We start from the raw sequence: 15,132 nt of genomic DNA, 5'->3' as shown, positions 1-15,132 counted from the left end.
GCGCCTCAGCAACGTCGGAATCCAGGAGAAGGCACTGGAGTGGATCACCTCCTTCCTCACCGGAAGGACACAGAGAGTCCGCCTCCCCCCGTTCAGATCGGAGGCCACCGAAGTCATCTGCGGCGTTCCTCAAGGCTCCTCGCTCAGCCCAACTCTCTTCAACATCTACATGAGCCCCCTCGCAGCCATCGCACGCCAGCACAACCTGAACATCATCTCCTACGCCGACGACACCCAGCTGATCCTCTCCCTCACTAACGACCCCGCCACCGCCAGAGCCAACCTGCACGAAGGGATGACAGAAGTAGCCAAATGGATGTCGAACAGCCGCCTGAAACTGAACTCAGACAAGACGGAAGTCCTCATCCTGGGATCCTCACCCTCCGCCTGGGACGACTCCTGGTGGCCCCCCGCCCTGGGCAGCGCACCCAAACCAACTGACCACGCACGCAACCTGGGCTTCATCCTGGACTCCTCCCTCTCCCTTGACCAGACAAGTCAACGCCGTCTCCTCGTCGTGCTTCCACATCCTGCGAATGCTACGCAAGATCTTCCGATGGATCCCCACCGAGACCAGGAAGACGTTCACCCAGGCCCTCGTCACCAGCCGTCTGGACTACGGCAACTCCCTCTACGCCGGAACCACCGCCAAACTCCAGAAGAGACTCCAGCGGATCCAGAACACCTCAGCACGACTCATCCTGGACATCCCCCGCCGCAGCCACATCTCCGGACACCTGAGAGACCTGCACTGGCTCCCGGTCAACAAGAGAATCACCTTCCGGCTCCTCACCCACGCACACAAAGCCTTACACAACCAAGGACCAGGATACCTCAACAGCCGCCTCAACTTCTACGCTCCCACGCGCCAGCTTCGATCGACCAGCCACGCCCTCGCCGCCGTCCCCCGCATCCGAAGAGCCACCACAGGAGGAAGGTCCTTCTCCTACCTGGCCGCCAAGACTTGGAACTCCCTTCCGACCCACCTCCGCCTGACCCAGGACCACCTCGCCTTCAGGAAGCAGCTCAAGACCTGGCTATTCGAGCAGTAGCGAACCCCCCCCCCCCCCCCACCCCCCCCCCAGCGCCTTGAGACCCTCCGGGTGAGTAGTGCGCTATACAAATGCTCCGATTGATTGATTGATTGATTGGTTGGCACACTTTATGGATTTCAGTACTTCGGTGAACCAGCTGGCTTTTTTGGAAGGCCTTTAGATGTTGGCTGTCTTATTTTTTAGTTGGATTGCATGTAATTGATGTTTTATTACATTTTTGAGTCATAAGTACAGCCAGGAAGACTGTCAGCCTATCAGGAGGATTTCTAGAGCAATTGTTGTGCAAGGATTTTTAAGGCCCTGAGCAAAGCGATGCAGTGCCGTTTGGGTATTCCCTTTCCCTTACAAAGAATGCAGACCATTTGTTGCAATCTGGTGTGGTCATTTGTGGTGGTGCTGTAAAACAGAGGCCTGGACTCCTTAGTGTGGCATTGACGCTGCTTTGAAGGCCAGCGTTGAGTGGGCTGGTTAAAATGCTATTTCCTTGGCTGTCTTTAATTCCCCCTCTCCACCACCCCACCAACGTGCTGGCTCTCCCTTCAGAAAAATACTGATTTGCTCTGGGGGTCAGAGACAGCTGGGCTTTTCACCTGTGCCCCACTTTGACTCTATGGACGCGGTCTGACCCCTCCTCAGCTTCGCCTAAGCATGCTCTTGGCGCTGCATTCCAACCATGGAAGGCCAACCAAGCTTTCCTTCTAATAGTTATAATACATTTCTTTAGAATGAAGTTTATTCCATATAAACCTATCAAAATGCAAATGTTAATTTCATAAGACAGTTCTTATTTCATAAATTCTTTCTGAACATTGTATTCCTTCATACACTTTTCCTCCCGCTTGATTCCTCTCTCTCTTCACAGTGACCGTCTTCTTAACTTTCATCCTCCGATACCTTCTATTTCCGAGTATAGCCTCCTCTCAGCCTCATGCCCGTCTGCCTCAATCCTTATTGTTTTTCTGCAATTGCCGATACCTCACTTCATAGGTCACATCCTCCTCTTTAAAACCCTGTCCCTGTCACCCAACAAGACCTAATCTCCGCCAGCCCATCTCACCAACCATTCACCTGAAACCACAGAGCCCCACCAATGATCACACCGAACTCGTAGTATATATAGAGGCGCGTCGCCCCACAGCAGATGAAGAATAAAAAGATAATAAAGCAATTGTATTATTGTTTTATTTTTCACTGACAGCTGATGCTGCCAAGTCTAGGGCGGGCGGAGGCGGACTAACCTCTGTGGACTGACAGCAGCATTGTATTGTGCATGTCGGTTTGGCCGGCCATCTTAGGATGGCCAACCCGACATTTCCACTTAGATTTCTCCAACCAAGCTGTTTTTTCAGCCAGGTGGAGTAAAGGCACAGGCTCTCAGTCCCTTAGTGAGCGCCTAACCAGGCAGCTCAGACCAATCCTGACGCTGCTCTTATGCTGGGTAATAGCATGAGATCAGCATCTGAATATATTATTTGCCCTCCACCCACTGCCCCACCACTTTATTTTGCCTGCAGCCGCCCCTGTTCAGACTGCATAATAATTCCCCTATAGCCATTGCCACTGGAATTATGCGGCAGGGGAGGGTCAAATTATGTGGCAGAGTTGAATAAGTTATGTGGCAAGAAAAGGGAAATTATGCAGCTTGTCAGAAAGGCGAACCCGGGGGCGGCAGAAGGTGTCTGACTGACCACCCCTAGGTCTACCCCTCCTTCGGAGAAGGGACAGAGCGATGTCGAGGGGGCCTCCGACAGGGGGCCCTCTTCTAGAATCGTACAGCAGAGTAACTACACCACTACAAAAGTACACAACACGTAGATAGAGTTTTCAAGCTTTATCTGGCAATAAGTATCGTTTCAATATATACAGCCGATCCTGGGACCGGGAAAGTCTTGTGACAAGGGGTCAGGTAGCGGGACAGTCTTATAGATGGTCGGTGGCAAGGAGACCCTACGCACAGCTCTCAATCCTCGAGCTGGGGGGTTCCGGAAGGTTGGGCCGCGGCAGCGCCAGCAGGCTCCAAGGTGGTTACAGCGAAGGTGGGCCGCGGCAGCGCCAGCAGGCTCCAAGGTGGTTACTGCGAAGATGGACCGCGGCAGCGCCAGCAGGCTCCAAGGTGGTTACAGCGAAGGTGGACCGCGGCAGCGCCAGCAGGCTCCAAGGTGGTTACAGCGAAGGTGGACCGCGGCAGCGCCAGCAGGCTCCAAGGTGGTTACAGCGAAGGTGGGCCGCGGCAGCGCCAGCAGGCTCCAGGTAGGGCAATCAGGTGAGTTCGTCTCAGGGTCAGCCGACAGCGTCAGCAGGGCTTCTCGACTCCGTGATACAACTCCCGTCCTACTCCGGGGCTGGCCCAGATATAGGTCTGGAGTCCTTTGATGTCCGGACCCTCTCGCCTGGGGGTCAGAGGGGCCGGGATGATGGTGTCCAGACACCCAGCAGGGGGGTGGAGCCAGCGCCCAGGGAGGCCGGAGGGCGATCGCTACCAGGCGTCCGGGGATGGTTGGAGAGCCATCGAAACTCCCCTCTCCTTGTCTCTGGTTGAGTGGCCACTCTACCACCCGGAGGTTCTTGGTGCCTCGATGGCGGGCTCGCTGGGGCTGGGGTCGGGGCTGGGATCGCGGCTGGGCCGGGACCACGTGCCTGTGACGTGATGGGCCCAAGATGGCGTCGGGCCTGGAATGTGGGTCCCTGGTGGGCACCGGACCGGTAACGCAGGGGCGGCCCAAGGGTGCCGTGACAGTGGTGGTGGGCCGCCGGGGGGGCGGATCGGGTGGTTTGTAGGTCGTGCAGAGGTGTGCCCAGGGCCGACCCGGGCTGGGTGGAGGGCCGATGTCGTCCGGGGGCCCGCCATGCGGGAGGGGTAGGACCACGCCACGAGGCCGGGTCCAACACACGTCCCCTCCAGCTGAAGGCAGGGGAGAGTCACCCATCTTCTTGGGGATTCTCCTCGCCAAGGCGGAAGAATCTGGAGAGGCCGTCAGCGTTGGCGTGGTCGTTGCCAGGGCGATGTTCCACGGTGAAGTTCATCCCTTGGAGGGAGATGGACCAGCGCAGCGACTTCGGGTTCTCGCCTCGCATCTGCATCAACCACCGCAGGGGCCGGTGGTCGGTCTGTACTCGGAAGTGGGTGCCGAAGAGGTAGGGCCGGAGCTTCTTTAGGGCCCATACGACGGCGAAGGCTTCCCTCTCGATGGTGCTCCATCGTTGTTCTCTAGCCAGCAGGCGCCGGCTGATGAAGGCCACCGGACGGTCGACTCCGTCAGAGGTCATTTGGGAGAGGACGGCCCCAACGCCATGTTCCGAGGCGTCAGTTTGGACGATGAACTCTCGGCTGTAGTCGGGGGCCTGGAGCACCGGGGCGGTGCACATTGCCGTTTTGAGGGTCTCAAAGGCTACTTGGCACTCGGGGGTCCAGTGCACCTTCGGGGGTAGTCTCTTGGAGGTTAGTTCTGTGAGGGGCCCCACAATGCTTCCATAGTCTTTTATGAACCGCCGATAGTAGCCCGTGAGCCCCAGGAAGGCTCGGACGGCGGTCTGGGTGACGGGGGTTTCCCAGGCCTGGATTGCGTCGATCTTGGGTTGAAGGGGAGCCACTTGGCCACTCCCCACTTGGTGTCCCAGATAGGTCACGGACCCTTGACCGATCTGGCACTTGCTGGCTTTTATTGTTAGTCCGGCCCGTTGGAGGGCCGTCAGGACCTTCCAGAGGTGGGACAGGTGTTCATCCCACTGAAGGCTGTACACTGCGATGTCGTCGAGATAGGCGGCACTGAACTCTTCCAGCCCCGCCAGCACCCTATTCACGAGTCTCTGGAAGGTGGCCGGGGAGTTCTTCATGCCGAAGGGCATCACTTTGAACTGGTAGTGGCCATCCGGGGTCGAGAACGCGGACCGTTCCTGGGCTCCTGGCGTGAGGCCGATTTGCCAGTATCCGGCCGTGAGGTCGAAGGTGCTGAGGTACCTGGCGGCTCCCAGGCGATCGATCAGTTCATCCGCCCTGGGGATGGGATGGGCGTCGGTCCTGGTGACTGCATTCAGCCCCCGGTAGTCGACACAGAACCGCAGCTCCGGGGGCACTCCGGGGGCGGTGGCCTTAGGGACCAGGACGACGGGACTGGCCCATGGACTGTCTGAGGGTTCGACTACCCCTAGGGCTAGCATTTTGCAAACTTCGGATTGGATGCAGGCCCGCACTCGGTCGGGGACTCGGTAGGCTCGGTGCCGCACGGGCGGACTGTCCCCCGTGTCAACGTCGTGAACACACCACTGCGTGACCCCGGGGGTGAGGGAAAATAAGTTCGCAAATTGACCCAGCAGTCTCTGGCAGTCCTGGCGCTGCTTGGGGGTCAGCGTGGAAGAGAGGGAGACCCCCTCGACCGAACCATCTTTCTCGGAGGTGCTCAGGAGGTCTGGTAGAGGCTCGGAGTCGTCCTCTGCTCCGTCATCGGTAGCCAACAACAGGCTCAGTTCGGTGCGGACAAAGTGGGGCTTGAGCCGGTTGGCGTGTAGGACCCGGAGGGGGTTCCGGGGGGACTCCATGTCCACTAGGTAGGTGACGGGGCTCTTGCGCTCCACCACACGGAAGGGCCCTGTCCATTTGTCCTGGAGGGCGCCAGGGTCGACTGGGGACATGACCCAGACCTGTTGGCCCGGCTCGAATTCAATGGACGAGGCGTTTTCATCATACCAGCGCTTCATCTCCTCTTGAATGGCTTTTAGGTTGGTTTCGGCCAGTTCCCGGAACTTCGAGTCTGGTTGCGGAGAGTCAAGAAGTAGCGGAAAACATCGGGTGGAGCATCGGAGGGGGCCAGCTCCCAGCCTTCTTTGACCAGGCTGAGGGGGCCTCGCACAGGGTGTCCATATAATAGTTCAAAAGGGCTGAACCCCAAGGACTTCTGGGGTACCTCCCGGTAGGCGAACAGGAGGCACGGCAGCAGAACGTCCCATTTGCGCCGGAGTGGTTCTTCTAGGCCCTTGATCATTCCTTTCAGGGTCCTATTAAACCGTTCTACTAGTCCATTCCCTTGAGGGTGATACGGGGTGGTGAACTTATAGGCGACCCCGCACTGTTGCCATAGGGACCGCATATATTTTGATATAAAGTTTGTGCCCCGATCACTTACGACCTCTCGGGGGAAGCCGACTCTAGAGAAGATCCCCATGAGCGCTCGCCCCACTACGGGGGCTGTGATAGTCCGGAGAGGGATAGCTTCTGGGTAGCGGGTGGCATGGTCCACCAGGACGAGGATGAAGCGGTGCCCCTGAGAGGTTGGAGGATCCAGGGGCCCCACGATGTCGATCCCTACTCGCTCGAAGGGAGTGGTCACCACGGGAAACGGTTGGAGTGGGGCTTTGATTTCCCCCCCACTCTTTCCACTGGCTTGGCAGGTCGGACAGGTTCGGCAGTGGTTGTACACATCGCTGCGCATCTTCGGCCAATAAAAGTGGGTCACCAGGCAGTTGTAGGTTTTGTCCTTCCCCAGGTGCCCAGTGAGGGGCACATCATGTGCCAGATTTAAGAGAAAACCCCTGAAGGGGAGGGGGACGACTAGCACTGGCCGGCCCCCAGCTCGGCGATTTTCTGTTCGCTGTATAGGAGGTCCTGGTCCCAATAGACCCAGTGGGACCCCGAGGGGGTTCCTGTGGCTTGGGTGGTGGCTTGTTGTCGGAGTCCCTCAAGGGAAGGACAGGTCCTTTGTTCCTGACGGAACTGCTCATGGGTGGGGCCCCCTTCTTGGCGCCACTGGGCTAGTTCGGGAAGGGGCCCGAGCTCGGAAAGTTCCTCATGGCTGGGGTCCCGCGGCCCCAGTTCGGGTTCGGTTGTGGCAGTGGCGGGTGGCGGAGGTGCCTGCTATTCCGGTTCTTCGAGCAGATTGGCTTCGGTGGGGACGGCGTCCCGGGTGGACCTGGATCGGGTTGTTACGCAAACCCATTCAGGAAGGCCTAGCATCCCCAGATGCTCTCGTCGTTCGATTTGTGCCCAGGGGGAACTTTCCAGGTCGTTCCCTAGGAGGCAGTCTACTGGGGCATCGTCTCGGACGGTGACTTTCAGCATGCCGGACACCCCTCCCCACTCGAAGGGGATGCAGGCCATCTGGCACAGGCTCTCGGAATTGTCCGCTGACCGGACAGGGCACAGAACGTGTGGCAAGATTTGTTCTGGGGTCACCAGATGGCAGCGGACGGCGGTTATGCTGGCCCCCGTGTCACGGAGAGCCTCGGCCCGGCGTCCGTTGATGGTGACCCACTGGCGGTACTTCTGGGTGTTGATCGGAATCTGGTCCCGAGGGATCATGTCTTTGTCGCCCAGGGAGGCGAGGCACATGGCCGCGGACTCCCATTCTTCTGGTTCCATAGGGACCTCTTCTTCTTCATCTCTTTCTTCGCTTAGAGCGGCTGCAGTGAGTTGTCGACCGGGGGGGGCGGTGGTGCCGGGCCGTTGGTTCATGGGGCAGAGAGGGTCATTGGCATAGTGACCCAGCCGTTGGCATCTGTGGCACGTAACGTTGGGGCGTGGTCCCGGTCGGGCCGGAGGGGCCCCCCTCGGGCCGGAGGCTGGGGTAGCGGAGGCAGCCGAAGACCCCGGCGGGAGGTCTCGCCCTCGGCTGATGCCCGACCCGCCGCCTCGCGGCCGGTGGTTCCCCGGGGACCCTCGTCCGTATTCTCCTGTGGGGTTCCGGTGGACACGGGTGCTCGCCCACCGATCTGCTTCGATCGCTAGTTTTCGTGGCTCGGTCAACTTGCTGTCGAGGAGGTGTTGTCGTAGTTCAATGAAGCAGTTGTTGGAGAGGTGCTCCCATAATATCAGGTCGACCAACTGCTGGTAGGTAGTAACCTGACTGCCTTTGACCCACCCCTCGAAGGCTCTGCTAAAAAAGTTCGCATATTCCACCCAAGTTGTACCGGGGATTTTTTTACAGTCTCGGAACCTCTGCCGGTACATCTCGGGGGTGAGTCCGTAGCGTGTGAGTAGGGCCGTTTTCATGTGTTCATAGGAAGTCATTTCGGTGTCAGGGAGTTCCAGCAGGGCGTCCCTCCCTTCGTTGATGAACTTTCCCCACAGGCCGGCGCCCCAGTCCTTCAGGGGCACCCGATGGGCGGTCATGGCCACCTCGTAGGCTTTGAACCACTGTTGGATGTCGTCGTTCTTGTAGTATTCTTTGACTACATCTTTCGGTAGGTGAACCTTGGTGTCCACGGGAGGGGCCGAGGTCTTGGCCCCGGCTGTGCTATCTTCGCTTAGTTTGGCTTTGATTTCGAGTTATTTCAGGCCTCGTTCGTGTTCATAGGCTAATCGTTTTTCTTCGAGGTCAGGTTGTCTCCGTTTTTCTTCTAGATCCCCCTCCAGCCGTAGTTGCTCAAGGGCTATCTTTCTCTCTGCTAGCTGGAGTTCTCCGTCTAACCGGAGTCGTGCAAGTTCCAATTCGTGTAGCCGGTTGCGCTCTCGTTCTCGAGCGTCTTCATAGATGAGGTCCGTGTTTAGGGTTGCGGTTCTTTCCCCCGTCGGGGGGGCGCTGGTTTCCGGTTGTCCATTCGGACTATTCTCCTCTTGGGGTGGCCCGTCTCGGGTTTCCACCCAGGCTTGTAGGGCCGATTTGAAGTCCTCTTTTGTATTCAGGCCAGTGGTAGCGATACCCATATCTTTACAGAATTGTTTTAGTTCTTTGTGGCTGTATTCTTCCATCTTTTCTTTCTGGAATTCGGCCGATGGATTTGTTCCTTGGGTCGTCATGGTCTCCGTGTGTTTTTTCGCTGTAGCGGGTAGATCCCTCTCTGTACGATTTTGCGTGAGCTCGGATCGCAGCGCCTGCCACCAATGTTAGAAAGGCGAACCCGGGGGCGGCAGAAGGTGTCTGACTGACCACCCCTAGGTCTACCCCTCCTTCGGAGAAGGGACCGAGCGATGTCGAGGGGGCCTCCGACGGGGGGCCCTCTTCTAGAATCGTACAGCAGAGTAACTACACCACTACAAAAGTACACAACACGTAGATAGAGTTTTCAAGCTTTATCTGGCAATAAGTATCGTTTCAATATATACAGCCGATCCTGGGACCGGGAAAGTCTCGTGACAAGGGGTCAGGTAGCGGGACAGTCTTATAGATGGTCGGTGGCAAGGAGACCCTACGCACAGCTCTCAATCCTCGAGCTGGGGGGTTCCGGAAGGTTGGGCCGCGGCAGCGCCAGCAGGCTCCAAGGTGGTTACAGCGAAGATGGACCGCGGCAGCGCCAGCAGGCTCCAAGGTGGTTACAGCGAAGGTGGGCCACGGCAGCGCCAGCAGGCTCCAGGTAGGGCAATCAGGTGAGTTCGTCTCAGGGTCAGCCGACAGCGTCAGCAGGGCTTCTCGACTCCGTGATACAACTCCCGTCCTACTCCGGGGCTGGCCCAGATATAGGTCTGGAGTCCTTTGATGTCCGGACCCTCTCGCCTGGGGGTCAGAGGGGCCGGGATGATGGTGTCCAGACACCCAGCAGGGGGGTGGAGCCAGCGCCCAGGGAGGCCGAAGGGCGATCGCTACCAGGCGTCCGGGGATGGTTGGAGAGCCATCGAAACTCCCCTCTCCTTGCCTCTGATTGAGTGGCCACTCTACCACCCGGAGGTTCTTGGTGCCTCGATGGCGGGCTCGCTGGGGCTGGGGTCGCGGCTGAGCCGGGACCACGTGCCTGTGACGTGATGGGCCCAAGATGGCGTCGGGCCTGGAATGTGGGTCCTTGGTGGGCACCGGACCGGTAACGCAGGGGCGGCCCAAGGGTGCCGTGACAGTGGTGGTGGGCCGCCGGGGGGGCGGATCGGGTGGTTTGTAGGTCGTGCAGAGGTGTGCCCAGGGCCGACCCGGGCTGGGTGGAGGGCCGATGTCGTCCGGGGGCCCGCCATGCGGGAGGGGTAGGACCACACCACGAGGCCGGGTCCAACACAGCTTTATGCAGTTCTTTTTGTCATAGTATTCCTTTATTATTTTGCCATTTTTAAGCTTGTTAACACTGAGCATTAGTTGTACCTCATTAGTACCAGTGTAACACCCAAATATAACAATAAGTTACAGAAAGGTAGCCAGTCAACCTTGGCAAAGGGCCTTCCACTGGGCGGCAACACGTGTTGCTGTGTTTTTACCAACTTTTGAACCATTTCAGCTAGAAACAATTTTATTTTGTCAAAATCTGCAGTTTATGCAGCAGATGATGAATTAGGTGGCACATGTGGCAAATTAACAATTATGTGAAAATCGCCACAGCTGCATAATTCCAGTGGCCCTGCTTATGGCGCTTGACACTCTCACATAGGACAAAACTGGTCTGGGTCATGGCCATCACCCAGTACTGTACTAGTCCACAGGAGTAAACCAAAACCGACCACCCATCACCAACAGGACAGGTACAGAATAACTGAAGAGATCTGCCACATGTGATAGGCCAACAGAGGACTCAAATGTAGTCCACCACGGTGGGTCCCAACAAGTTACATGCCACCACCGCTTTTGACATCTCACCATGGCAATCAGAAAAGGGATGAAAGTAACAGAGTCCAACCCAGCAGATCTCTGATCCAGGTCTTCATAAAACCTACCCCTGCTCAGAATGGACAGCCCTGTGCATTAACCAGTTAACAGGACCAATGAAATAGAAGATAGAATAATAGGGCCTGCACAGCTGCTCAAAGATGCAAGTCTACTGAATACATAGACTGCGAGCCGATCTCCCACACTCCTTCAACCATCACACCGTTGTGTTGTGTCCCATTATACGATTACCGAATCACGGGGGTCATCACGCACAGCATGGAAACACTTCCCACACAGGATTAAAACAAAGACAACACACTTCCAACTACACACTCTACATGGTGTTGCGTGCTATCCATGTAGGCGATCGCTTCAGCGCCCCACATCGGAGTAGTAAGAGCTTTATAAGTTTCAATACAACACATTGTCAGTGCAAGTGAGGCAAACAGGACACATAGCTGCAGAATGGCAGAGGTACTGCGGTATTTACAAAAGTACTCTTGTCTAGTGTGGGGTGGGTTGTGTAGCAAACTTCCATCGCCGCAGGAGTAGGTGTTAAAGATTCCTCATTAAGTACCAGTCAACAGTTTGAATCACAAACAAAACTACAGTTTGAATAACAATCAGAACTACCACGCTCTTTTGATGCCCTGGGTCTGTTTTGTGCTAATATATATTTATGTAAAATCAGAGCTCCCATAAAGTAATGCTCCCAGTCCCACCCAGGGCCAGAAGAGCGGAGAACTGGTGTCTTTCCCCGAGGAGTAACAGTATTTCAAAAACTACTTGTAAACAGGGCACGAGTCGGGGGTACACACGGGTGGACGGTGTCCACTCACTTTTTTCACAGGTTGGACGCCGTTCAGTGGGGCCAAGAAGTTGGGCCTCACTGAAAAAGATGCTGAGTTCGCCCTGGTGTAATTTCCAAACACCGGGACACTTTCAGCAGCGCCTGCACCTTGTTATCTGCTTTCGAACCCGAACAAGTGCAGGAGGGGACAGGATGGGGCTCTCTTATTTCTGACTCCTGCTGGGCCTATAACAAAGGCCGAATTTGAGGGGTGATCAGGCCTCCTTTTGTTCGAGTCTCCTGGCTGGCAGCAGTCAGGAGCCTCACACCTAGAAGCAAATGCAGCAGAGTGGAAAGAAAGGGTCACACTTTGTTAGCACTGCACACATGCTTAAGAGAGGCAGCTTTTCACTTAGTTCAGGCTCTGTTTAGGAGATACACTTGCACTGTAAGAACGTCAGATGTGTTGATCTTTCCCAGTATTTGCACAAAATAAACAGCATTTATATAGCGCTTACTACCCCTGAGGAGGCATTGTGATAATTTAAATATCACATTTTTTTCTATTAAAGTACTATGGGTAGAGGAAATGTTATGCTGACAAAAGGCATTATTGTTTCATGTGTATCTTACAAAAATGTGAATCTTCTACCTCAATCAGGAGGGTTTGCATGTATATTCGAAATGTGCTCCCATGTATCATGAATGATAGGCATGTTAAACATATATGAGAGGGCTTAAGATCTGATGTCACTTCATGTGATGTCACTTCATGTGATGCCTCTTCCTGTGATGTCATGGGCTGTGACGCCAAACGCCTCAAGCGCCGCGATGTCACGCACCGTGATGCCACTTGCATACTGATTAATTAGGTTAGTCCCGTCCCCCCCCATTTCATTTTTAGGACTTGTGCCCTGGCCTGCACGTACACATGGAGAGGTGGGGGATTAAAAAGTAGGGAGGGAAGGGAAGGGAAGGGTGGAGGAAGAGTTGGTGCTCTGGAAGGCAGAGGCAGATGTGTGACTGACCCCACCCCACCCCGCCAGCCTTTCAGGTATAATCAATCAGTCTGATGCAGAATCTCTAGGCAGGAACCGGGTGTAACAATCAGTAGGAATTCGAGGCGGATAGAGGCACAAACAAGAAAAACGCAGACGAGGTTCCTAGCTCTTAAAGACACAGATTTCCAAAGCCTCATAGTTTTTTTTAATTCGTGGGGAAATGACATCTTGTTAATTAGACATTGTACAGAGTTCGAAGTGAGAACGTGGTGGCAGGTTGGAGAAAGAGGAGGAGTGGGGCAGAGTAAACGGGCAGGAAGGCAGACATTGGAAGTGTGTGTGTGGGGGGTGGGGGGTGCAGATGGGCGTTAGAGTGTAGATGGGGGCTGGGCGGAGGGGATTAGAGGCTTCAAGGGGCGAGAGAGTTGGTCTGAAGCCAGAGGGAGCAAAGGTCAGAAGAGGGGCTGAAAACAAGTGGGTTCCTCCAGTTCATTGCAGGGTTTGAAATTCAACTGAGCGAAATCTGAATAAGGCACCGAGAGTTAGTTCGGGTGTACGGGTTCTGTTTCACCTAAAATTATTGTTATTTTTCCATCATGTTTTTAACGGTTTCATTTCCACTCACCTGAAACAGGCCCCTCCTAAAAATGCACACAATATCCTGCACAAAGCACGGCATAGCATGGGGTATACAACATACCATACATGCATGGCAAGGCGTTACGGGCTATAAAGTATAGCATAACGTACCATAGCACATGTACTGACATACCAATGGATAATACATCACTGCATAAACACTGCACACATTCTATACAATAACAAAGCACACTGCGGCATAACATGCCATACACTAACATAGCACAGAATACCAGACAATACTATACCATAGCAGCGCTTGCAGTAACACAGACATACAATAGTATAGCATAGCATAGGGCACAACAGGCAATCACTACTGCACACAGCTGCCAAGTTTCCCAGGCACACACCTGACTGTTAGACCAGTCCGGGTTTTTACTTAGAATTCTGGGACTTGTAGTCTTACTTAGCCGAGTATAAAACGAGGACTACAAGCCTTAGAATTCCAAAGAAAAAACAAACTCAACCTAACATAGCACAGCAGAACAGATCTCCGTGCAGGGCAGGCGCTCCCAGCCGGCTCACCTCCAGTCCTGCACGGCCTGTCTCCACATCTCTGCTCCGGGGCCCGTCCTGCAGCTCCGACGCTCTGGCAGAAGTGCAGGCCGACCCCCGCACCAGAGAACTTATGAGCGACAAGTCTTGAGAACGAGAGGCGAAAACAAGATAAACAAAAAACCTCGACCCCTCGCTGCCCCCTGGTGGACAGATTCTAGAAGGCAGGCTCGGCCAGTTTACTCACTGCCTGCAAACATTGTGGAGCCATGGGCAGACCGAGGGTGCACGGTGAGCAGTGGAGAGATGGTTGTTAAGTTTTAGTTCTTAAGACGTTCACACATGCCATCATTTAGTGAAGTGGGAGATTTGGAAAACATCGCGGGAATGTATTTTCCCCATTGACTTCCATTGAAGCAGAGAGAATATTAGGCGAACACCAGCTAAAACAAAGGCCATTTTTTGCTTCAAAATCGGGATCGCCTGACTGAATAGGTAGGGTCTCTTGGGATGTATGGAAGTAGAAGTCACTTATTTTGTGCAGTGGGTGCAACCCGCCACCTCACATTCATCAGGTATTTGGTAGTTGTAATGTTGAAGGACTGCAGGTTTGCAGTCTAGCCTTCTGGCGCACGTAGGCGTGCGCATACGCGGTGGCGCCCTGACGCCGCGTACAGTATATAAATAAAGAAGGCCAGTGTCCGTGTGAGTTCCTGCGCGGCGCGAATTGCACACGCGCCCAGCCTAGGTCTGAAGACCTGTCAATGGCGACGAGAAGTTAAAAGGCCCCACGCTGTGCTTCTCCCGGTGCTCCGACCTGCGATCTCGGAGCGCCGATGCAGTCCCGGCCCCGGCCCTTAGTCTCCGCCGGCCCGGATGAGGCCCGAACCCCTGCCCCGACTTCAGCTGCGGCTCGCTGAGGCCCGCGGCGCTGCCGCCACCTGGGCCCACCAAGCGCTGCAGATACGTGCGCTGTGGGGCGGATGCCCTGTCTTCTCCCGGTTCCTGCCTGGCTGGTAGGAGAGTGCACGCTGGTGCTCCAGGCGGGCCCGTGGAGTCGCTAGGCAGCGACACGTGGCCCACTTGCACTACAGCTGCGGGAGGAGCCCCGCCCACCGCTGAGGTCGCGGCGGACTGCACGCCGGACGCCTGTCCTCCTAGGATCCTGCACGGGGGTATCACCTGGCTCCAGCCTCATTTTTGGTCCCACCTCCCATGGAGCAGAGGGTCCCGGCGCCAAGATGACGACCATTCCTCCAATCGAGCCATTCGTGGTGGACGGAGCGCCCGCTTCACTGGCGCCAAGGTGGAAGGGTTGGACAGAGCATCTGCAGTTCTACTTTGAGGGTGCAGGAACGGCGAGAGAACGGCGCAGAGCACTCCTCCTTCACCAAGGGGGTAAGGACATTCACAGAATTTACAAGACGTTGACGGAGGCCACGCCACACACATATGTCACCCTCCTGAATGCGCTCAACGCCTATTTTGAGCCCATGGCCAGCAAAGACTACGAAAGATTCATCTTTCGTCAGGCCCACCAGGTAGCAGAAGAATCCCTTGACGCCTTCCATGGGAGGTTGAGGGAACTCGCCAGCACATGTGGGTTCAGAGACGAACAAGAGGAGATACGCGGCCAGATCATTCAAAATTGCTAT

General features: G+C 55.6%; 1 protein-coding gene across 1 annotated transcript in view; it reads right to left on the bottom strand.

Moving 5' to 3' along the window:
* Positions 1-13,621, bottom strand: part of LOC144762319 (epoxide hydrolase 1-like) — a 279,008-nt gene extending 265,387 nt beyond the window's left edge. The window contains exon 1 of the mRNA XM_078647473.1: positions 13,508-13,621. Within this exon, the coding sequence (XP_078503599.1) occupies positions 13,508-13,536 (29 nt within the window). The 5' untranslated portion in view covers positions 13,537-13,621. The remainder of the gene's footprint in view (positions 1-13,507) is intronic.
* Positions 13,622-15,132: the final 1,511 nt, after the last annotated feature.

Source organism: Lissotriton helveticus, chromosome 6 (assembly GCF_964261635.1).
Source record: "Lissotriton helveticus chromosome 6, aLisHel1.1, whole genome shotgun sequence".
In the NCBI taxonomy this organism is placed as follows: domain Eukaryota; kingdom Metazoa; phylum Chordata; class Amphibia; order Caudata; family Salamandridae; genus Lissotriton; species Lissotriton helveticus.
The sequence above is the reverse complement of the archived record's forward strand: the minus strand, read 5'-3'. Positions and strand labels throughout refer to the sequence as shown.